The 26,701-nt window shown below is 30.3% G+C and overlaps 1 protein-coding gene across 2 annotated transcripts in view; it reads left to right on the plus strand.

The window, feature by feature from the left end:
• Nucleotides 1–26,701, plus strand: part of eIF5B (eukaryotic translation initiation factor 5B) — an 88,672-nt gene that overhangs the window by 33,242 nt on the left and 28,729 nt on the right. For both annotated transcript variants that reach the window (XM_076506431.1, XM_076506432.1), the window contains exons 8-14: nt 3,917–4,067; nt 5,746–5,865; nt 9,252–9,455; nt 14,568–14,770; nt 21,673–21,780; nt 23,561–23,671; nt 25,072–25,139. In XM_076506431.1, the coding sequence (XP_076362546.1) occupies nt 3,917–4,067; nt 5,746–5,865; nt 9,252–9,455; nt 14,568–14,770; nt 21,673–21,780; nt 23,561–23,671; nt 25,072–25,139 (965 nt within the window). The remainder of the gene's footprint in view (nt 1–3,916; nt 4,068–5,745; nt 5,866–9,251; nt 9,456–14,567; nt 14,771–21,672; nt 21,781–23,560; nt 23,672–25,071; nt 25,140–26,701) is intronic.

Here is a 26,701-nt window from a genome sequence, read left to right on the forward strand (position 1 = left end):
CCGTGCTTGGCGATGTTGCTGGTTGAGGATGACGCCTCTGACTGGACGTCGAGATCGGATTCCTGCATCTCATAGACGTATGCGTATCGTCCGATCAGAAATTCTACGCAGCCCTGGTATGGTTTAGGCAGTAGACGTCGCAGTGGTGGTCTTATCCCGAAGGTGACGTAACCGGATGTTGCAATCTTGTGCAGGCGTGGTCACACGAGGTCTGCCAGATCGTGGACGGTCACGAGTTGATCCATGTTGTTGGTGACGATTCCATAGCCTTGTGATGGTGCTTGGGTGGACATTCACAGCTCTAGCAACATCTGATCGAAATTCACCTGCTTCCAAGTGACCAATGGCATTGTTGCGTTGTGCTTCAGTCAGTCTTGGCGTAACTGTATTGCGTGTCAATGGCTTAACACTGAGCTATGGAAACCGAGAACCCGTCACTTTTATAGGGATTTTGCATATGTTGCACTTGCAGAACATGCAGATCTCTCAAACAAATTTATTGGACACGCATACGTTTTGGCAAAAAATCCGATGTTTTCCTCCATTTTCAAAGTGCACAACTTTTATTGTCATTTTGGTCTGACAATCAGTGCCGTAACACATGTAACATCACATACTCTGAGCTTGTAACGTTATTACATATATTTCTCTTTAAAATAACAAAAATATCCCTTTTGCATTTCTTGTTTTGAAGAGTATATATTTTCACAAAATTTGGGAGAGTTTTGAGAAACATTACAAGTCTTTTGTACACAATCAGATTTTTTAATGAAGTATTTTACTAAAGATTTGTTTGTGAATGTATGGGATTTGTTTTATTACTATTTTAAGTGCAAAGTGACTTTCAGTTTAAAATTAAAAAGTTGTCCAATTTTATTTGCATAATTCTTAAAACTTCTTATCTGAATTTTCAAACTTTTTTTTTGCCCCTCAGTTGTACAACAGTATGTTTGTGGACTCATAGAAACCAGGTTTTGATATCTATGGTGGGCAGAGCACAGATTGTCCATTGTGTAGCTTTGTGCTTTATTCCAAACAAACTTTTTTGTTATGAAACTTTGTAGTTTATCTGTTTTTTGTTTTTGTTTTTTTGTATCCTAACTCTGTACAAATTTAGTTCATTTTACTGAACATGTAACCACCATAAAAAAAATTAAAATAAGTGTAAATTACCTTGTTTTCATTCTAAAATAACTTAAAACTTTAACATGAAACTACATTTATCCTAAGTAGTTTTAAACTTTTAACAGTATACAGATAGTTATACTTGAGTTTTATTGACAATGTCTTACTAATGTTCTCACCATTATAAGTTTTTAACCTCTCATTACTCACGAGCTACTCCAAGCTTTTCATATAGATTCCTTTTTTACATTATAGCTATTTTTATTACAATAAATAAAGAATACACAGGAAAAACAGGAAATTAATTACTTACCTGGATTTTTTTTTCTGTCAACTATTGATGACACTTAACCCTATTTTTTTATTCAAATGATATTAGTGCATTAAATAATTTTTATTATATTAAATAATGCACCAAAGACATATAATGATAACATGCAAAGAACAAATGATATCCCATAATTGTCATCATTTCTCTGACTTTCTAACTGTCTTTTTTCTACTAAAAAAGAAATCGACAGTTCTCTATTTAGAAAACAATGTTGTATGAAATTTATAGACTAAAACCTTGGCTTTCAATTTGTTATAAATAATATGTTATTAAACATAAAACAGAACTATTAACAAATATATATGTAAAAACAGCTTGTTTGGGTTGAGAAAATTTTTTACGAAAAGAAAAATTTTCTCAACCCAAACAAGCCATTTTTACATATATATTTCTCTACAAGTGGGTTTTCTCAACATCAATGAGAACTATTAACAAATCCTGAAAGAGAGGATATGACAAGTGGGTGTGGCAAGGAGTCTGATTTTGTATTTAATGGTTCTGTAACCAAATAGGATTAAAGGCTATAACAATTGCTTTGACACAAGAGGAGTCTGATTTTGTATGAATGATGATGATGATTTGAGGATCAGTAATATTAGTTAAATTTCCTACTTATTGGAAGAGTGGTGAATAAATTACAGAAGAGGGAATGTCTAGAAGAGAGAGTGTCACATCTCTCACACTGGGGGAAATTTAGGATTTTTAAAATATTTATTTTAAAGTAAGAACTTAAAATTTATTTAATTATCCATATATTAATTATATATATGATTTTATGCTATACTAATTATTATGATGTAAACAAAGTATGTTAATTAAATTTTGAATGTAAGTCACTAAGAAAAAAAAAATCATGACATGCACAGTAAAGGAGGATGCTCATGTAGAGAGAGTTAATATTTTTCTAAAATAGGATTTCATCAAAGCTTATAGAAATGTTTACACTTATTCAGCTTAAGAAAACACTTAAAAATAGCTTATTTGAACAGTTACAATTTTAGTGATCAACAATTACTTTTTGCTTAAATGTTCATGTTTTACTAGTTAACATTTTCATGTCTACAGTCTGGTATACACTCATCAAATACAATGTGCAAGAACATAAGAGAAATTCATTAACTTCTTAGTCTGTGTTGTTACATGCTAGTTACAAAACTAGCAAGGTTACATGTTTCTTTTAATGAATATTAATATCCTTTTCTATACAAGGTTGGTCAGTGTGATCAACCTTGTATTCATCAACATTTTTCATATTGTAACTTTTAATTTGCTGTATGTATTTTCACAAAATTTTGTAAAATGTCAATAAATATTACAAGTCTTTTGTACATAAAAAGATTTGGCTAAGAATAAACTGAATCAGAGTATTGACTGGTTCAAATTCAAAGTAATGTTTTTTGTATTGAGATTGAAAATACTTATCTGAAAATTTTGAAAGTTCATTTGTATAATGTCTACAATCTCCTAAATGCAAATTAATTTTTTTCTGTAAAACTATTCTTATCTGTTATTTTCTCTACCCTAACTTTGTATGAACTAGGTTGATTTTAACTGCTCATGTGACTACCATAAGAAATATGAAATAAATTTTAATTACACTTTTTTCTTTCTGAAATGACTGAAGATTGTAACAGAAAATTACAATTGTTTATCCTAAATATCTTAAGTCTCATAACAGTTTACATTTGTTTATACTTAATTTTATTTTTTTTTATTTTTAAGTTGTAAATTACTCAGTGAATGCACAGCTCAAGTTATTGTATTGAAATATGTTACGCATGAGCAGCTCACAAGCTTACTGTGTGAAAAGTTATCAGATTTTTTTCATTGTCTTGTCTTGCATAATCTAACCTAATAATGCTCTAATAATCTCACTACACAAGTTGTAAATCAGTTTGCAAATGCATAGCTCACATCCCATTATTTATGTTCAGATTTTTAATGATTATTATTAAGTAATGGGATTTTGCTAATAGTTCAGTTTGGTGAAGTCTTGGATGTCTGTTGTACTTTTATATTCTGACTTTTCTTGGTTTAATAATGAAAAACAGAATAATATTAAAATAATAATATAGTTTATTGAGATCCAACAGCACATTTGTGTGCATATCTCATATGTGATTAACAGAAGTTGGACAGATTAACTCTTTCTGGCCTCTTGATTAAATATGAAATTACTTTGAGCTGTAGTGTTGTTTATTACAAGGTTAAATTAATATTATGATGTAAATATTTGAAATATTAGTTATTGAATTAATGATGGATAGTTGAAAACTCATGGTATTTTAGCTTCTGGATATGTCATTTAAATAAAGACAGTTAAAATATTATAGTGTATTAGTCTGAATAGGGAAGTAAGAGATAAGGGAACAGAAGACATTAAACTAATTTGTTTGTTCTAAATGTATGAAAAACATTATTTTGTTTATATAAACTTTAGCTCCCTGTTTTATTTTTTAGCTTCGTTTAGAGCAAGAAAGAAAAGAGAAGAAAAAACAGAAAGAAAAAGAAAAACGTGAACGATTAAAAGCAGAAGGGAAATTACTTTCTAAAGCTCAGAAACAAGCCCGAGCAAGAATGGAAGCAACTCTAGAAGTTTTAAGACAACAGGGTATGGTGAAAGTAAATACAACTGTGTATTAATTCCATAATTTGTAGATATTACATTATAATAAATTAAAATTATATAGTATTTAGGAATTTTCACTTTATTTCATTCTTGTTTAATGAAAATATGAATGTAGAAATGCAAAGACCAAAGAAAAGGTAAATTTGATATACTGTTTTAAGTTGCATTAGGTGCTTTGTAAAAAGTTAGAAATGGTTTCAGTTCTAATAAAAAATAAATGAAATTGATATTTTTTGTATTAATTAGACATTTTAATTAATTTCTTTAATAATATAATTATATCTAATTATAAATTGAATATCTCATATGGTGTTCTAAACTTTGCTTTTAATGGAAAATTGGTAAGTTAATTATGATAATCAAAGGGTATCAGGCAGGCAGTGACACTGCCTACATAGGGATGTCTTGTATTGTTTATCCAAATTATATTCATTTTATTTAATATATCCTATTTTTGTGTGTTAACATTTTACTACACTGTGTGCCTGTGCTGTCATGTAAAGATGATGAAAATCCCATCCCTACTATCTTGTTTGCATTATTTTTGAAGGATTGATATTAGCCTTCTCCACATTTACTTCCTTTTTGAGAATTTTTTTCTTGACTTGTTCAATATAGTTTCCTGGCATACTCAAGCATTGTAAACAGTGTACTCATTCTCTGACTCTTTAACATTAAAAACACTAACTGCAACATGCAAAACACCTGTGGTAGTTTTCATGCCCTTTTTGTGAACTTTCCTTATTCTATCATTTTCATGTACACCATTTAAAATGTGCTCTCTTGCAGGCATTGTGTTAGTCTATTTGAATAACATTTATGAGGTTAGACAAACAAACTCATATTGATGTAACTGTGTTTAATAAAATTACATGTAAAGTAAACAATAAAATAGAGTACAGGATAAGAAACAGTTGTGAGCATCCAATGTACGACACAGTTTTTTTAATTAAAACTAAAAGAACTCTCAAAAACTCATAGTAAAAAAATAAATACCTTAAAAGTGTTTATACCACTCTATGAAATGAATCAAAGTTAAATTATTGCAAACTAAAGTTGTAATGAAGGCACACTTAGCTTGAGTATGCAGAAAGATCTAAATGTGTTTTTACAAAGTAATTAATATATTGTTTTGAACAAATTGGACTAAAACTGAAGTCAAAACCAGCTAACAACAACACTGTACCATACTAATTGCATTAAAACTGTGATTGAGCAACAAACAGTTACTATGATTCTGAACTGAAAAGTAGTTATGTAGTTTGGAGTCCCCAGACAAAGGTTTTTCTTACAGTAAGAGATTTGTAGTGTTTGATCAAGAAATTTACAAGTTCCAAATGTGTGTATTATTTATTTAGCTATTTTGAACAATAGTTGTACATGTTAACAAAAAAGAAAAGGGTTTACATGAAGATTAACTTTTGAGACATCCTATGTTGTTTGTATATAAGCTGATAAAAATGATACAATTTTATGCAGAAGATTAACACTTTCTTTTAAATTTATTATATTTTGTCATTCTTTGTTTTATAATTTATAGTAGTTTTATGGTAATACAATAAAACAATAAAAATATGAAACTCAGTTAAGTCAGAAATAGTGTTAATATTGTTTGAGCAATGTTTTGTGAATAGTTGAATTTCTTTATCCAATGTCGAAGGTGTCGAAGTGCCTCAAATAGGGGAAAAGCGAGAACGAGCTCCTCGTCTAGGAGATAGAAAACGTTTCCCAAAAAAGAAATCTGAAGAGGAAATTTCAACAGAATCACAACATGAAAATGGTAAAATGTATAAAATTTATCAAGTTTATGTTTAACTGCAAAGGTAGACTTGTGAGAGAAAAAAAGCGTTAGAAATTCAGTAATTTCTACAGTGGTGACTGACAAGAAGGCATCGACTTCAAGGTTAGGCTTGGTCATCTGTGACTTGTTTTACAGTTATAGAATTGGACAGATTTTTTTTTTTTTTTAATAATGTATGTACTCTCTGCTTTCTTACTTCAATAGCTTTACTTAGGGCATGGACTTTAAAGTTACAGAAAGTTTGTTTATTCTTATAATGTGAATGGATCATGATGAAGTGTGTGTATTTGGCTTTGAACTGATCACAGGACTTTGGTATAGTTTTATTTTTTGTTTAAAAAATAATTTTCTTGATTATTTGTAATTACAATATAGTATTGTATGTAGAAATCTAAGAAATATGTGACTGATTTGTATTTGTACCTTATACAAATGATCATCGCAATGCATGGAATTGTTTGCAAAATGTCAAAAATTTAAGAACATTTGGAAGTGGTTGTGACTCATATAACACCCCTAAAAATGATGTACAGAATATCAGTACTCTAGTAGTTTTCTAAGATAAGTGAGTTGTTTGGACCCATGTGAAACAAAAAGGCAAAAATATTTCTATTCCATCTGTATCCATTTAGTATTTTAGGTGTGATTCTCTTTGCAGTGGTTGCTGTTAGTTGATTTTGACTGTTGCATATTGATTTGTTTCTGTCACCAAAGCTGGGTATAAGTCCAAATAATCACCAGGCAAAGCATCTTATAACTGAATTCTAACACTAGAGTTTTATTGAAACTGAAATTGGGTGGATGTTACGCAACATTCGAGCTGTTGTGCAATGAGACATTAGGGTTCACTCCTCCAACTACTCTTGTCCTGAACAGGAGCTGATCCTCCATCATGAATTGGTGTAGCAAAACCATGTTCATCACCTCTTGCTTTATTGCATGTTCCTTTGGTGTGGATCCCACAACTCTAGATTTTCCACATGCTGCTAGTGCTGTAATGTCGTCATTTGAAAAATTAACGTGTCAAAACTATTTGGTTGCAACCTTCACGTAACTGGTTATCACTGTCATCTGAGAACATAGGTTATAGATGGTAAAATTTGAATATAAAGTATATGCATATTTGGCTTTGGAAATGGGTGTAGTATAATACTATAAGACGCAGCTGTTGGTGTTTTAAGCTGTTTAGAATAAACAATCTAGTTTATTGTTGATAATTGATGTAATTCCAGAAATAAATAAAAGGATATGTTAGATTTACTACATACCTATTTTATAGTGGTTATGAGGTTGGTCAAATTGTCTGGCTGTGTATAGTTAGGGTAGAGAAAATAACAGATAAAAAAAGATTTTATTGAGAAAAGTTAGTTTATTTAGGAGGCTTTAGAGACTATGGAAATGAAATTGAACTTTTAGATGAATAAAAGTATTTTTAATCTTAACATGAAAATCACTTTGCACTCAGAATAGTCAGCACTTGTATTCATGCAGAAATTTTTACTAAAAATACAGCATTACAAGTTCTGGTTTCTTCTCTGTAAAATACTTGTAACACTTACTGAAAACTTGCAAACTTTTGTGAAAATACACAAAAAAATTAAATGTTATAGTGTAGAAACTTCAAAGGTTAATCTGGGGTCACAATTGAGATTGAATTGACTAAGTCTGTAGCAAGTGAGCTAAAGTTAATTATGAGCTGTGGGTTGCACTAAGTCAAGATATGTGAAGAGGTAAGTGTTGATAAACTGTTAAAATGGAAAAATATTTTGACAAGAAGGCCAGTTAACTAGCTTGCCAGTCTTCCTGAATGATAATGAAGTTAATTCAAATGAATAATATTGTGTTGTTAATCATTACCCTAAATATCTGATTTGTAAATGACTTGTAAAAAATTGATGATAATTTTACATCACTTAATCTTAACACCTTAACAGTCGTTCATGAACGTTGATGATATAGACAGTGCATAGGTAATAGGCATGAGGCGTCTTTGGCACTGGACATCTTGGAACATTTGTCTTCATTTTCACTTATAAGTTCTCAAAATTAAATGACTATGATTGGGGATTCTTTGAAATTAATAAACAGCAGCTTATTTATATTAAAGAAAGTGATGTATTGTACAGAATTTTAACTTCTTTAATTATAATTATAGAATTGTTACATAAGCTGTTAAAGGATTGTGTCCTGACCATTTAGCCCATGTATGAATGAATTACCATTTAGGTTGATAGCACCATTGCTGGATTTCTCTACAACATTACCTTCAAATACAATTATTTTCTTACTTTAAAAACAAAACAAAAACCTTCTAATTTATATTTTTTCCATTAAAGATTTAAACAGCTAAGCATCTAAACCTTTAATAGATAAAGAAGTACCATGTTCATTTTTATCACATAATTCTCCCTACATTGAAAATGACACTTGTTTCTTTTTTAAAGTATTTCCAATTTACCTTTGGAAAATACTGTAAAAGAATTCAAGATGAAAATCTTATGATTATAAGAAATACTCCTTATATTTATTTTGTTATAAATTTAGTCCTTTGTTTTATAGCTTGTAATGAAATCTTTTCAAGGGTGTGGGACTATTGTAATTTCTTGCATAGGGTATAAAATCTTTTATCTGTGCTTCAAGCATTAAGCAGTTGTTTGTGATATAAAAAAATACAAGGAATGATATTATCTTGTTCTCAACAGAATACTCTTAAGAATAGGCAGTGATGTTTTGATGTGACTTTTAGTTAGATCACAAGTAAGATAAGAATGATGCTGATTCGTGTTGTTGTTGAAACCCAGTCCAGTTAAAAATTTGTCATCTTTAGTCAGAACACAGAATCGAGTCTTGTTTAAGTCATTGAATGAATCATCATCATGCTAATTTTTTCTCTTTTTTTTTTTCCCCTAGGAATTGACAAAATTTGTAGTAAGTGTATTAAAAAATAATCGCCTATTTGATGAGAAATGATTCACTTCTGATTTTAGAATATATCAGTGTAGGTTAAAGTTAAATAATATTGAACAGTGGACTTTAATAAAGATTAGTTCACAATTGCATTAAAGTGAATTTTAAAAATATTGTGTTGCATATAGACAGATGAAAAATAAAGTTTGAACATCTAGCATTTAAAAAATAACTAACTTATGGTAAATACTCGTAATTTCTGACCTTACTTTATTTAATAGTAGAGAAGTATGGTCTTTTTTGTTCATTTTTGGAAGATTTAGACTTGTAATTAGAAGCAATGGTTTTATTGTCTATTTTTTACATGCTAAGATATTAAATGTGATATAATATTACTGATTCTTCAAAATAACAGGTGTAGAGCATTTTTTGGGGTTACATGTATTTTCTCTTCACAGCTGAAGAACCTTCTAAAGAACCTGCTAAAATTGAGGTTGCAATTGTTGGACATAAAGAAGATATTGATGGTGACTTGGCTGATAAAATACCTGTTGATGGAAAAGTTGTAAAAGAATCTGATGCTACAGTTGCTGAAGAAGTGAAAGAAGCTTGGGATGAAGAAAGCAGTGGAGAAGAAGAGGAAGATGAACTTGAAGTGAATGGTATGTTTTGTGTATTACTCTTGTAAGGCTAAAGTCATGTTTTGTATTTATGTATTAATCCAGGACTTTCATTATGCATCATATTTTAAAGTTACGAGATGATCAGTTTTGAAATATTTTATTAATGAAGTGGTCATGAAATATACCAATTTATAGAGCTATTAATTGTACCTTAAATATTATTTGACTTAAAAGTATAAAATCAGAAGTAAAATATTGGAATCCCCTTCTATCAGTATCTAACAGACAGTATTATTTAAAATTAGTAAAGTCTTTGCTCTAGCATTTTTAGATATTAGGTGTATACAATTAAACTTCATGTAGTAATTCAAGGTTATAACTTTTTTGCACAATTACTTGCTCTTCACAGAAATGAGATTTTTGTAGATATGGGTGATTTTTTGCTGGTAAAACAAAAGAGACAAGTATGATGTTGAGGGCAAAATAAAAATAAGATGAAAACATTTATTTGCAGAATCAAAAGAAAAGAAAACTAGAAAATAGTGATTGTTTAACAGAAAGACTAGCAAGATACAGGAATAAAGTACTTAGTACAAGTATGATGTTGAGGGCAAAATAAAAATAAGATGAAAACATTTATTTGCAGAATCAAAAGAAAAGAAAATAGAAAATAGTGATTGTTTAACAGAAAGACTAGCAAGATACAGGAATAAAGTACTTAGATGGATACTATATGTAAAGAAAATGAAATGCCAGTTACTTACAATTTGAAGAATATAGTGAGACAGGACCAAAGTTTGATATCAAGTTTTGACTTTTTCAGGGAAAGATAACGATGTAATCAAAGTGCTAAAATTGTATTTACAATACATGTTCTCTTTGTGACTGACCAGTCGGAAGAGAGGTATTGAGATTTGGAAGTTTCTTTGTTCTGTAATTGACAGCCAAAAAATATTTTCCAAACAGTACACAAATTCCTTGACCAGTTAACTTAAAAAAATAATACCTCATACAAAAGTTTTATACACAATCTAATTTTGGAACATATATAATCCAATTGAGAACATAGAGAAAATTCAGGAATTTTTAAAGATACTTAATATATACTATGAGAGTAACATACGTATTATTTACGAATTAATTATATAGTCTAGAAGCTATTTATATTGCCTTTTGATTTGCTGAAATTCTAAACCATTTCTTGCTATACCTGAACACTGACATTTTTTTCTGTGAGAACACTATAAAATGTATTGTAAGTATCCTGTTTGTGTACTATATTTATTCAACAATGATATTTTAGCTGCTTTATAATTGATTCACTTTTAGACTGTTCTTTTCAAATATAATTCTCTATGTTATGTGTACATTTTTCCTGATGATAACATATAAACTTGTCAGCATGTTAAGATTAATCCAATTTTTCATTTTCCCGAATGGTCACAGCATAGCCAGGTGTTTAAGACACTCAACTTGCAATCTGTTGGTTGCAGATTTGAATCCCCATTCCATGAAACATGCTCATCCTTTTAGCTGTGAGGGTGTTATAAAGTGACAGTCAGTCTAACTATTTATTGCTAACAAAATAGCTCAAGAGTTGATGGTGGGTGGTAATAACTAGCTGCCTTCTCTTGTCTTTCACTGCTAAATCTGGGACGGCTAGCACTGGTAGCCCTTGTGTAGCACTGTGTGAAATTTATAATAAACATTTTATGATAAAGCCATTTTCTTTATAAATTTATTTAAATTACAATCTCTTTATGGATTACCAATTAAAAATTGGGTTACAAAGAAATATTTCTGTTCCATATGAAAGTTATAAAGCAGTCCTTACACATACCCAAAGTAAAGCAGGATATAATACAGCTATTCCATGATACAGTAAATAAGTTTCCTGAGATGACTGGCTACAGAAAGTAACACCTCATGCTGAATTTAACACATGATCTTAATTAAATTTAACATTATAAAAATTAGAACATTATAGAATTTCTAAAATGTTGTAGATACAAAATGTATGTACTATGAGAGAAAGAGTGAAATATTACACTCAAGACTGCCAAGTGCAGGGTTTGTAAAGTTTGAAAAATCTAAAAAGTCATGGATTACATGTCTGCAAGTCTGGAAAGTGTTTGAAGATTTAAAACACAGTCAAGGGTCATGAATAGCTGAAATGCATTCATTATAACATTTAATAATTGTTTAATATTAACAACTAAAATCTTTACACTCAGACCAATTGTTTAAAACTTTTCTTTGACTATAACCACTTCAGAACAGCAATTTAATTTTGAAAAACAATAGTAGCTACTCTCTCAATCCTGAATATATATAGACAGTTACTGCTTAACAGCACATGGTGCAGTAATGGCGATGTGGTTAACACATTCAAAGTCTGAGAGGTCATCTAAAAATGAAGAGTTTAAGTAAAACTCGATTTTTCTTACTTAAACATAATTACTTAGCAAACTCTAGGAATGATTTCATGTTTTGATAGATAGTGATGGAGTATTTGCACTGTTTTCTGTATTAACTTCACTTGTATGCATCATTTTGAATTATGTACTTGTTCTTGATGTGATTATAGTATGAACAATGTATCCTTCTTTCCTTAATTAAAATACTTGTCTTTTGGTGCATCATAAGTTTTGACTGAGGAAGCAGTAGATACTTAAATGATTGGCTATGGGAAAGCAGCATTATTTCAATATTCATATCAGTCAAACTGGAAATGTATATGTGGTTTGTAAACAAAATATTTTTGTAGTTTACATCAAGTTTGATCAAAATCGATGTTTATTTCACTAAGCCTTCGTGTTTCAGTACAGGGTTTTTGGTTTTAACATTTGTCATTGGTTAAGAGGCCTCTGAAACAATGCCAAGCTCTAGAAAAACAGTATTTCATACAGTGATGTCGAGAGGTTCGCTCTTCTATGTAAAATATTTTCTCAACCCAAACGAGCCGTTTTTGCATATAAATTTCATACATTTCTATTTATTTAACATTTCAGTTAATAAAATTGTTATTTCCAACTGGTGCAAAGATAAGATATTTTAACTGAAACAGTGACCTACGTATTTACATTATAAACCACAATTTGATCCTTTTAGCAAATTTAGCACTATTTTTTTTTTTTCAAACACAAATTACTACTGCATCAAATATATTGCATTTATTGTTTTAGCAGAGTATATATGTACTTTCAGGTTTTTAATTCCATACACCAGGCAATGTCCCTATCAGTTACAAGCACACTGAATTAACCTACATAAGACTAATCTTCAGTAGTTGCTAATATATGAGGGTGAAGAAATAATTTGTAATTTTTAGTTTACAGTAAGTAATGCAAACAATTCCTTGTACTTCACACATGTTGTACAATACAGAATTGCTTGTTTTAATTGTGTAATACTGATAGTGTATATATATATATATATATATTCATATGCTTTTAAGTTCTTTAGTTTTATTTGAATGTCATTCCACCATGCTTTTTTGGAAGGCATTGAATATCTACTAGTTATGGTATTTAATGAAGACTTAAAGAACTCTAACTCATTGTGTTACTTTTTGATTAATACTTGGGAAACAAGTTTATTAAATTCAAATATACATTTGTGTTTCTTGTAAATCAGGTAGTGAGAACATGCTTTGTATGGAAAAGATCTAGAATTTTCTACTTGGTTATGTGTATGAACTCTGGTAGAACATTACCATGGGGCCAGCAATGGATGTTTCCAAGTAGGTTGTGAAATGTCACATCCACATTGCAATTTTGTTCTATTCTACAATATAATAAATAACTGCATACAACCAGAGCTTCCTTCCTTTTTCAGGAGTAAGAAGCACTTCATTTTCGTCTTGTCCTACTTTCAGAGTTGAGAGTCAAGCTAAAAGCTACAAATGTATAATATTTTTCTTGTTTATCTATTTACGTGGTAGAGGAGCATGTTTGTTAGTATGCAAACTAGATAGCATTTTGCAGTCCCTTATTTAAAACAAAACTCATTTAAATTAACAGTATTAATAAAATAGAATTTAAGGATATGTTTGGCCCTATTATTACCTATCCTACAGTCCTTTTCGCACAAACAAGTTTGAAGAAAAATATGCCTGTTTAAGGCAAGTTCCAAGTAATGTGCATGTAGAGGTTGTACTACATAACAGTTACTGTCTGGCCTTAGTATTTATCATTCTGTCAAAAGAGGGAAGTAGTTACATGATAACAGCTAGTAATCTCTTCTAGACATAATGAGAAATATACAATTCAAAGGAAGATAGTACGTGCATTAGTAGGAGGTAAAGAAAAGATTTATGCATTGGCACAAAATTTTTGTTATTTAATGTTATATTATAGGTGTGTCTTTGATTTTAAATTAAATTCTGAAATGTTACTTTATGGTAGTTATTAATCCTGTATTCAATTCTGTATAAATATATGCTCATGTTAAATATTAGATTTGAGCCTTAAAACTTTTCTCTTTGTGGAATAAAATTCTATTTATAACGATTGAAGGCAAGGAAAATTACCTTGATTAATTGAACAAAAATCTGTCTGGTCTTGAAATTGTTTGTCTGATATTTCTCAGTAGCACAGTGGTATGTCTGCAGGCATGTATCTCTAGAATTCTAGTTTGGATACCTGTGGTGTGCAGAGTACAGATTGTCAATTGTGCAGCTTTGTGTTTAATTAGAAAAAGAAAAAAGAAGCTTATTAAGAAACTGTAGTCACAAGTAACTTTTAAATAGAACAGCTTGGATTTATATTTTGGCTTTATAAGAAATTATACTATTAACAAAAAATAGATTGGAAACAATCACTTTTAGGCCAGTTTTAAATCTTGATAATAATTTGTATTCTTATTACTGCTTAAAGCTAAAACAGTTACTTTACTTGAAAAGAGTTTTTCTTGATTTAGTGCAAAGCTACAGATTTGGCTGTTTGTGCTATGTTTATTGTAAAATCAAACCCAGAATTCTAGCATTACATGCCCTTAAGCTTATTGCTGAGTCACCAGGAAATGTTTCAAAATAGCTTGAATACATTTTGGAGTCAGTTTAAGAAAAGTAATATGATTAAGAAAAAATTCATTGGTGGATGTGTAAGTTTTCACTTACTGAGGATTTTACTAACTTATTTTTGTATTAAGATGTTCAAGCAACTGCAGATGAGAAAGTTGCAGTGAAGGATGAAAGTGAAGATGAAAATGAGGAGGAGGAGGAAGATGAAGATGAAGAAAGCAGTGATGACGAAGAAAATACTGGAGAAGAAAGTGATTCTAGTGAAGAAAGTGAAGCAGACAGGCATAAAAATGAGGCAAAGATTAAGGAACGAGCTCTCATTAGGATACAGGTACATATAAACAGTTTTACAGTTTTTGTCAACACTTGAACATTTGCACAAATAAGTTAAAAGTTAATCACTGTGTCTGTCACTTTAACACATTTTTTCCCAGTATTTCAGTTTCTCATTGCTCTTAGAAATCTTTTGACAGTGGGTTCACCTTCTTAATTAACCATTTAGGAATATTAATATTTTATTATGAAGTTAATTTATTTATTACTCGTTAAGTACAAGGTTTTTACTTCATGAAGGATATCATGCATTATTTTACCTACTGTGTGTATTACATATCTAGTGGCAGGCTTCTAAGCTATTCCTATAATTTGTCTCAGGATCCTACAAATGTTTTTGAATTTTTGCTTTCTTTCTCCTATATATTCCTGAATTTGAAAGCTTTTTTGTAAATTTGCAAGATTTGTGTCGCAAAGAATGCTTCTATGGATGACGAGAACATAATCATCTCAGGTAATACAGAAGTTTGCCTATCAACAGTTCAAATTAATTTTCATTATATATTCACTATTGTATAACAGTATTGAAACTGGTACACATACAGTGTCAGATAACATGTAGAACAGAATGCATGTAGATTTGCTAGTGTGTAACGTCAGTCTGTGGATATACACTGCTGGCCAAAAAATCTTAAGGCCAATTAAAATAAAGAAAAAATATGCATTTTGTGTTACTAGACTAAACCACTTATTTGAGTAGAGCTTTGAAAGATGAAAATAAGAAAAGGGAAAATAAAACTAAACTTTCTTAGCAGTTAATAGGGAAAATGTGAACACTATGAAATTAGCCAAAATACCAGCTGGTCAAAAGTTTAAGACCATACTGAAATGAAGTGTTAATCAGTAAACATGTAACGAAATTTAGTCATTTGTGTTCAAGCATTAGCATTGTCAACATCTCCCACTGACATCTCTTGTGTTACATTGGGTAAAAACATTGCAAAGGCTAAAAAGTTGACGGAGTTTGAACGTGGCAGAATTATTGAGCTGCAAAAGCAAGGTTTCTCTCAACGTGCCATTGCTGGTGAGATTGGGCATAGTAAAACTGCTGTTCCAAATTTCTTAAAAGACTCTGATGGATACGGAATGAGAATTTCAAGTGGTTGGCCCAAGAAAATTTCGCTGGCGTCAAGCAGGAGGATTCGACAGGTTGTCCGGCAAGATACCAGCTTATTATCAAACCAGATTAAGGCCCTTACAGATGCATAATGCAGCTCAAGAACAATAAGACAACATCTACGAGAGAAAGGCTTTAAAAATTGTAAATGTTTTCAAAGGCTACGCCTCCTTCCACACCACAAAACAGCTCGGTTAAACTTTGCTGAGTAGCACCAAACATGGGACGTAGAAAAATGGTTTTGTTCTCTAATGAGAAAATATTTAACCTAGATGGTCCAGATGGCATCCAACTTTACTGGCATTATAAGGATATCCCACCAGAGACATTTTCTACACGACACAGTGGAGCAGGTTCCATCATGATCTGGGGTGCTTTCTTCTTCCATGGAACAATGGAGCTTCAGATTATACAGGGGCATCAAACAGCAGCTGGCTACATTGGCATGTTGGCAAGAGCATCCTTATTGATTGAAGGTTCTCACTTGTATGGAAACAACTGGACCTTTCAGCAGGACAAAGCTGCAATCCACAATGCCTGCAGGACAAAGGACTTTTTCATGGAGAATAACGTGATTCTTTTGGACCATCCATCTTGTTCGTCCGAGCTGAACGCTATTGAAAATTTTTGGGGGCAGATGACAAGGAAAGTCTATAGAAATAGACGTCAATTCTAAACAGTGCATGATTTTCGTGAAGCCATCGTCACCACTTGGAATAATATTCCAGCCAGCCTTCTGTAAAGGATTATATCGGTCATGCCAAAGCGAATGTTTGCAATTATTCGTATTGACAGCCTTGCAACTCACTGCTGAGACCTCTTGCTGAGCATTTCCTACCCTGTTTCGGACTTTTTTTGGTATGGTCTTAAACTTTTGACCAACTTGTATTTAGGCTAATTTCATAGTGTCACATTTTCCTTATTAAATACTAAAAGAGTGTTTTAGTTTTATTTTCCCTTTTCTTATTTTTATCTTTTGAAGCTCTACTCAAATAAGTAGTTGAGTCTATCAACACAAAATGCATATGTTTTCTTTATGTTCATTGGCCTCAAGATTTTGGCTAGCAGTGTATGTGTGTGTGTGTGTGTATGTGCGTGCATGTGTAATTCCTATTATGTTAATTGTATATTCAATGTGCATCATTTCATAACTTGGTTGTCTATATTTATAAATATCATGATAGTTTATGTACATCATGAAATGCTAATTCTTTATAATATTTAGATTTCTTAATTTTTTAAACAAAAATACTGCTTAGTCCACTTTTGTTTTTAGCAAAAGTATTGTGTTAGATTGGCAAGCTTGGATTCAACTGACTGTTATCTATTCACAACATTTGCTGACCTGAGTATGCATTGTTTATTTGAATGTGTAGATTATAGACATATAAATAGTAATAAGCAGGTGAGGAAAAAGAGGGGGGAACTAAAAATAAAGCCAAGTGAAAGAAAATTTTGCTCATAGAAAAGTTAGAAAATGTAAAATTAACCACAGTAGGAGTAAATAGCCTTATGTTTGATATATATTAAAGTGAGATTAACAGTTCTCTGACATTTTAAGAGAATAATTTGTCTTGTCAAAGGGTGTTCTAAAGTAACTGAACCCATCTTTGTGGACATTGATGAAAAGCAGATGAGTATTGTAAGTTAAGGATATAACTGTCATAACTCATTAGACACCAGAAGTGAATTATACACTGCTGATGTTGTGATTTAAAAAAAGTGTGTTTGTGTTTTTGTTGTAGCAAAGCCACATCGGGCTATCTGCTGAGCCCACCGAGGGGAATCGAACCCCTGATTTTAGCGTTGTAAATCTGGAGACATACCGCTGTACTATCGGGGGGATTATATATATAAAAAGAGAAAAGGAATGAGTGAATTATACATTCATAATGTTTAGGATGTGAAATGGAGGAAAGTAGTTTGGCTTGTCAACTGAATTGGCCAAAGTGGACTTTTGACAAGAAGAGAACAGAAAAACTTTATAGTACGTTGTTGCTCTTCTTCATATATTCTCAACAAGTGGGTTTTCGTCATCACTGATTATTGAGAGAACAGTATAGTACTTATGACACAACTGTGATATATATAGTGTAGATAACTTTGTACATGTTTAGCTTGTTTCAAGTATATTATTTTGAAACAAGTGGAGTTCATTTATCATATTTATTGTTAATAAATCAGACACCTATGGTAGAAGAATCCTTAGCCCAACAGACCCATATTACTGTACCTACTACTTCAGTATATAAAATAAAGTTTTTCATGTTTGTAAATTTGAAATACTAGTTTGGTAAATAATGCATCTTCATATTGTATAGTGTGTAAATTTGCCGTAATTAATTTAAAGAATATCAGTATTATATTTATAATATATTGCCAGTTTATGTTAATTTATGTAATTTTACATCAGAGGGATGTAAAATTGTTTTTAATTTCATACTGTAAGGCATTTTTTGTATTAAAAAAATTTGTTTCACCTCGGTGAAAATTTTCAAATCTTTTTTATTGTTAAAAATTATTTGGACACATCTGATTTTCTCATAAAAAGCTTGGATGTAATGGTTGTAGGGGAGTACTTAAGACCATTTTATTTCACTGATGTTAAATATGGTATTGCTTTTGTTATTTGTAATTATGTATATCCCCAAAATATGCAGACATAACCAATATATATATATATATCTTACTTTCCAAATGAAGTATTAGATATGCCTAAACTTCCTATGTTTTCAACCATTTTCCTAAAAAACAATCATGTATTTCATAGCAAAAAAATTCCAAAAAGTGCTGGGAAACCTATAAATGTCAAATGTGTGAAGTGTAATACGACCACTTGAATATATAATTGAAGTGTAAAATAATTTGTTGTTACCTAAATCCACTTTTGTATTTACATTTATCTTTTACGTTTTGATTATACAGATTAATGAAGAAGTTCTCAGAGAATAATAAAATATTAAGTTAATAGATTTTAGATTTCCAGTTGCTAATGTCCAGAGAATAATGAAGTATTAATTTGTATTAATAGGTTTAACACTTACTGATTCCATACAAGAGAATAATAAAATATTAATTTGTTACCTTTGCCACTGTGGATGGACAGTGGAAATTATTTTACCCATGTGGATTGTGTCAGCAAAATTTCTCAAACTGCTGAGTAGATTTAGGTGAAAGATTATGTACATATACATTTGGACTATGAACTAACGTGAAAGTGATTAGTTTTTGGAGGGTTGAGATTGCAGCAAGGTCACAAAAATCTAAAAAAAAATACCTGTTTCTTACAGTGAGTACTAATTTGTCATACTGTTTGTTGTATAGCTCAGTCAAAAATTATTGAACTTTGATAAAATATGGTGAACATATGTAGAATATTATTCCTCGTTACCCAGCTAAAAATGTTCCATGTCTGCTAATAACAACAGATATATGGACACATTTTACTATTTTTTGACAGCCAAAGCTGTGTAGCAGATGTTTGCACTATGTGTGACTCTGTAGTTTTCAATTAGTATACTTACCAGTTACTAATGTCATAAAACAGAGTAATAAAATATTAATTTGTATTATATTAGTATATTTACCAGTTACTATTGCCATGACTTGTTTTTGTTTTTTTTTAATCTGTGTGTGTAGTTACGTTGATATATGTAGCCTTTGTGGTGAACTTAGAATCTTGTAGCAGTTCAAAAACAAATCTGGGTTGAGGGGGGAAGGGGAACACAGCTCTGTCTTCAGGACAGCTGAATTATTGATTGCTTTTGTAACATACATGCTGTTACTAATAAAGATCTTGTATGTATTGAGCAAAGATTTTGTCAATGGGTTTGAACAGTAGCAGAAATATAGTTGAAACAGTATTATTGGATAGATTTTAGTTACGACTAAGATATTTTTCTAACTATATGTATGCAGGTGGGAGTCAGATGGTGCATGTTCTTATCATATGTAGAGTACTGTTCAACATAATATTATGAATTTGATGTTTGTTGTCAACATTTTCTTACCTTACATTTCTGATTTTAGGACAGTTTGTTTTAGAATAAAGAAAATGCCAGATATTCAGAAATACTAACAAAGAAAATTAGATATACATTCAGGATGTTGTAGATATTATGTAAATGTGGTTTACAAACTTTTTAATGGATTGTGTTTTTATTTTTTACATGAATATCATCTTGTCAGACTGACTTTGGCATGTTGCAGACACATCTTTAATGTACAAACTTTAACACAAATTATTTTTTAAATCTGCAACAGACTATTACATTTGACTAAGAGCTTGCTAAAATGTGAAAATTCACCTTGTAAATTTGAAATTACAGTCAGTTTTAATTGTCCCATACAGAGTCTGGCTAATGATTGACCTTGTGCATATTCAATTTAATAGGAACCTTACATGTTTAGGAGAAAAAGTTACCACTTTTTTGTTAATCCTATAATTGTGGGTTTACCTCTGGTCAGGGGGTCAAAGGGAATGTCATCACACTTGTAGACTTGCATTCAAAACATTGGTGAACCATTATTTTATGAATGTATGTCAATAAGTTTGTATCAGATTGTAAGTTATAATTCAAATTTCAATATAATACATTAGTTAATTTCTTAGTTTAAAAGTAAATCCAAAAAATAAAATTCTGAACCTCAATTTTAGTAGGTTACATGGTATCGTGAATGCAACCTTGGTTCATATTAGATGTTTGTTGTGTCCAAATATAAAGTCTGTATTGATGAAACTTTGTTGAATGGAGGACAACTGCCTGTTTTGGAGACACAAGTGCAGAGGACAACATTTTGAAAGTCTATTGTTTCTTATGGATTAGAAACTCAAATTACTGATATTGAAAAGCTGGAATATCAAATAAGAACTTCCTATCTTATCTATTTACTGAGATATGATTATAGCAAATCAAACACAGTGGCCTCTCAACCCTCTCTTCCATTTTTGGAAATACTTTCTTATATACCCCCATTTTACTTTATAATGTATTTACAACCAGTCAAAAACTCGAGTTTTATCAGTGTATTTCCCAGGATTAATAATTTTGTTCCCATTCTTGGAAGAAAAGAGTAAGTGAAAATGGTGTTTGAAAACCAGTGTATTTCTATCAAAATAAAGCTTAGTTAGCAAACCTGATAAAAATTGCACAAAAATTCTATGATATTGGTATTGTAATTTGTAATTTTTTTTATTATTTCAAAATGCACATATAAAACCTGAAAACATTATTGTTTTACATTCTCCATGTATGAAATTTGACAAGGCTTAGCATAGAGGGTATGGCAAGTGAGTACAAACTTTTGTACATTCATAAGTATTATAGGTTATTATTTTTTGTATTATATTTACTGTTCTAAGTTTTAAGAAAACTGAAATTTAAAAATGTATTTATAAATAGTAATAGTATAATGTAATGTAAAGAATTAACTACTGACTATTCTTTGTTTAGTTTGTCAGATATGAGTAAATAAAAATATTTTGATTAAAAAAATAGTTTAAATAAATAATCTACTCTTGATAATATTTTGTATTTGCCTTTACTGTGCTTTGCTTTTGCTAAAATTTTAATTTTAAGAATTAGATTTCAAATTATTATTTAGCTTCTTACTGTAAAGAATTGTTAATATATTTATGTCCATGTCTTGATATGAAATGGAGGTAAAGAAATGTATATTGATTTATTCTATTCTGCTATAATGAAATGTGAAATAAGTGAATAACAGTATAAAATATGAGGTGTGAAGTGTAACTTTATTGTTGCTATATTTTTTGTTCTTAGAAACGAAGAGAAATTGCAGAAAAGAACCGAACAATTGAAAAATTGAGATCTCCTGTTGTATGTGTGTTAGGCCATGTTGACACAGGAAAAACAAAAATTTTGGACAAGGTATGTTTGTAAAAAGCTAATTTGTTACTTCTGTTGAAATTTGTATTAAAGCATAAAGATCTGTTTAGTACTATGTTATGGGGTTGTATTTTTTTTTCACTGAATGGTGAAAATATTGTGAAATTTAACTTTGTTATTGCTTTTCTGAAGGTAAATATTAGTATAACATTTCAAATGAGAAATTTCTTTGCATAAACTATGATTAACTTGTTTGCCTAACATTTTTAATAACATGTTTCCTGAGATGAATTCTAACAGTTTTTATTCTTTTAAGATATTTTGCTGATGTTTATTCATATTATGTTTTAACTTAATATCTTTCACTTCCTATTCTTAAAAAAAAGTGTTATTTGTTGTTTTTAGTTGTGTTAGTTTCTGATTATTTCTATGTAATATACATTTTCAAGTTTAAGCTTTTTGTTATTCTGGTTTTTAGTCATTTTGTTTTATAAGGTATTTTATGCAAATATTTGGAAAGATATTAAGGCTTTGTTTTTATTCAGTGGTAAGTGTAAACATATTTGTTTTTAATCCTTTGTACATATAATTTGTTTATGGTGGATGATTGATCTTATGAGTTGACTATACTTCTAACATTTCTACATGTTTCAGTTTTATCGAAGCCACAGGCTGCTATTTTCCTTTTTATAATTATGTGCCACTTGGAATGTTCATAATAAGATTAAACACATCACCTTATATCTTGTATTAAAGAGTATTTACTCACCTTACAAAAAATTTCAATTCAGCAGTTGTATTTTTAAAAATATTTCTTGTATGAAAGGAATATTTAGTTTCTCTGTATTTTACACTTCACTTGTGATCAGAAAGGGAGATGTCTTAAACCCTTCTGGTCAGGTTTGAAATAAATGTATCATATTAATTCACATTAATTCAGCTTAAAAATTATAAGAGTAAATATTTTTTTAAAGTCCAAAGGCTTTTTTTTCTTTGTTTGATAAATATTAGCTTTTTAGACTATTGCATAATTGAAAAATGGAAAAAAAAAACGTTTTCTTTCTAAATGTCGGATCCTGTGCAAGAAATAGTTTATGTAATTTAGATGTCGAATATGACTATATATACAATTGTTAAAAGTACAATCTTTTGAACCCAAAGACAACAAAATAGGCTTGGTGCAACCTATTGATCAGTGTGCTTATACTGCGAGTACTGTAGGTTTGTGATTCTTAGCTGCAAAAATTCATTTCACTCAATGGATTTATGAGTGTGCTGTTAGAAATATGGTCAAATCTTACTTTTCACTCAGACAAAAGTAGTCCAGAGCTGATGATAGGTACTGTTTAATATCTGCTTTTTATTTAGTCTGACAATTCAAAAGTAAGGATAACTGTGGGAAGCATCACTTTTTGTAGCATTATACAGAAATTCTAAAACATGCAAACAATCACATTTTATCCTGCTTTATCTTTGGAGGCAAATAAAATAGGTAAGATGACTTTCAAGACAGAGATATTTCTCATTATTATTTGAGGAAGATTTGAATATAATACCAACCTCTTTCTTTATTGTTGTTGTTTTTTTTATAATCACAAAAAGTATTACTTTGTGTCTTTTTTATTTTATTTCTTTATCTAAATCTTCAGAATTATATTTTGGCTTTCCACTTAACCTGCTATTTTTAAAGAATTTTTTTAATATCATTATTTCAGATGATAGATTAGTGAATATTGATTGTTTGAACTTCAAACATAAAATTTTACTAACAAAAGTGTTGTTGAAGCTCATCTCTTTTTACAACAAGTGATTTAAATTTTAGATTCGTAGAACACATGTTCAGGATGGAGAGGCTGGTGGAATTACTCAACAAATTGGTGCAACCATGGTTCCTGTAGAGGCTATAAAAGAACAGTGTAAAATGGTGAAAAATGTAGGTTTTATGCTTTGAAAATCGCCTTTGTTTTATAAAATTATGTATATTTATTTTATCATGATGTAAATTGAGACTTTAAGATGTTTATTTTTATTTAATTGATACTTGAAACTGTTGGTACTTGATGAAACTCCATCATTACAAATTTAAAGGAAAATAAGATGTTTGTACATTTTACAAATAATCATTTATTCACAGTCATGGCATTTATCAATAAGCCATGATCGAGTATAGACTGTATAAAGTTTTACAACAGGGTTTATATGTATGTTTAACAAAAACTGGAAGTGACCTTGGCATTCACCTAGAGACTACTGGGGAGGAGCTTAAGTTGGTTTGGTCATTTATAACTTTTTCTGGATTTGTTTTTAGGCATCTGTTTATTTCTAAAATTTGCATTTTCTAAAATAACACTTTGCTGGTTCACTTAACAATTATTTCATTACAAAAGTGTTGTTTTCTGCATGAACTTAGTTTTTTCTGTATTTTTAATGATGCAACCATTTTATTTTTAGTGAAGATGTTTTATGATTGGTTGATGAAGTTTAATTAATGTAAAATGTAAACTTGGGCCTGCTGTGGCTGAGAAAAAAAAAAAAAACTTTTATGTTTCTTGCAAAACTTTGTACTTTGATATTACCAGATGTGATATACCATTTTCAGTACAGTTTAAATCCTCACTAATGGAATAATAAATTTATATGAATATTAGTTCTGACATTTCACATGCTTTCTTCAGTCCAACATTTGCCCATGGAAAAAATACAAAGTGTAGGTGTTTCTTCCACAAACAAGTGTTAGACTGAAGAGGACGTGAATTGTCAAAACAAGTATCCATATAAATTTCTCACTGTAAATTACTTTTCACAGTATTGTGTATTTACCTTTTATGATATACTATCTGTCTATATTTATAACGATGAAATGTGTTTGTTTGCACCCTAACTCCTCAGTCAATTGGGCCAATCTCACTAGTAATTTCTGTGTAATTCTATAAATTACAGGGAATATCTTAAGGAGATTAAAATTGAACTTAACCTTGCTTCTGTTTTGTAAATCCTGTTGTTTAATTACTCCCAGCCTATCTGAGTCAATCTCAATCAATCCTGGCATGTCAACACTTTTAAATATTAAAGTTGATAGATTGTGTCCTAAATAACCATGCTTTTCTCATTATCGATGAGATATAGGCTGCTGAAGGGTGGGATCACCTCAAAATCTTTATTTGTTAGTAGATGAAAAGTAAACTGTAAATGTTGTTTATGAAGAAGCTTTGTTATAATTTTAAAATTTTAAGATAAAGTTTATTTTGAAGTTATTACTTTAATAGTTTAAACATTCCCTTTCAGCTGATGGGTATTTCAATTTTTTCTTCATTTAGAACTTTTTTTTTTCAGTTTAACAGTAATGATCTTAAACTACCTGGTCTGTTGATCATTGACACCCCTGGGCATGAATCTTTTAGGTAAGATCTACAATACAAAGCACAATTGCTGTTTGCTTGATGTGGACAGTTTAACCTGAAGATAATACAAATAGCAATAATTTACTTATACTTTCTAGCTTTATGTTACCTGATAGTGTTCATAATATTTTCTTCGGCTGATGTCATCTAGTTTTGTAAAGTGTCGTACTAAGCTCAAATTTTGAACAAATCTAAATATATTTGAATTCATCTACAAGATTCATCTTCAGGTGTTCTTTCTACAGCTTGTACTGTTTCTTGGAATAGCTGTATTGTGTCCTGTTTTTAATACTTTGTGCATTGAAAACTTCTAAATTCTTAAAATATTTAAAAGAATATAAATTATGATTGTGTGTACTTACTGGGCATTGTTTTACCTAAATTTCAAGTTAATTTAGTTTTTATTTTACTTCAATTTGAACTTTTCAGCCTGGAAGACATTCAACACAAACAGTACTTAGCTGTGTTTGTCAGACTTTTTTTTCATCTTTGCACTCATTCTCATACAAACATTTCATTGAAACTTATTTTATGTTTCATTATTTTCTAAACCAGTAATATCAAAGTATTTTTTAAAAGACTTGAATTTGTAGTTAAATGTACAGTATTTTGAAACTGTTATGACCAAGTCAGAAATTAGGTTTCAGATTGCTTTCAAAGAAGAGTAGAAGATAAATCAAAACATCAAACTTTTAATAGTCTTCTTATCTAGCACAACAGAAACTCGGTAGAAGTACTTTTATTAAACATTAAATATTATGTGTCACCTTTTCACTTTAATAGCTGCAGACAGTCTTTCAGGCATTGTTGCAACATACTTAATCAAAGTGTTCTTTGAAATTTTACTCCAGTTATCTCTGATACACTCTCATAAAGTTTTGTTGGAAGTAACTCTTTATCAAGTCTTTGATCTATCAAATCCCAGATCTGCTCAATTTGGTTGCAGTTGGGGGCTGTGTGGAGGCATTGCATCATTTCAGTGAGTCCAGTAACTTCTTTCTTAGGTAAGTATTTTCTTCATAGGGTGGATAAATGTTTGGGGTTATTATTTTTTTGGTCGTAGAATTCTTTACCAATAATGTGCAAATCATTGGGTATACCACAACAGATCAGCATCTGGTCTATTATTCCATTGGTTTTGCAAATACCTTCTGTTGCCTCAGCAGAAAAAAACAACCCCAAACCATCACATGTAGGTGCTGTGCATTGAGGTCAGTATCTTTCATCTTTCTTCTGCTGGACATACACTTTGAGCCAGATATCTCAATCTTGGACTCCATCTGTTCACTACACCCTTTTCTAATCATCAACAGTCCAATTTTTGTACTTTCTAGCAAATATTCCATTTTTATTGAGTCTTCCTCATATTGCAGATCTGGACACTGTTCTGTAATTTGGTACATGGTTGTTTACCTCATGCTTGAAATCAGTGGCAGTCTTCCTTCTGTCCTGAAGGCTGCATAAACAAAGATACTTAACATCAGTTTAGATGTTTTGCCTCTTCCTTTCATATTTTCAAATTTGTCTGTCTCAGTTTCATGATCTAGGGTGTACTTGACAGT

The sequence above is a fragment of the Tachypleus tridentatus genome, chromosome 6, assembly GCF_004210375.1.
Source record: "Tachypleus tridentatus isolate NWPU-2018 chromosome 6, ASM421037v1, whole genome shotgun sequence".
Classification (NCBI taxonomy): Eukaryota; Metazoa; Arthropoda; class Merostomata; order Xiphosura; family Limulidae; genus Tachypleus; species Tachypleus tridentatus.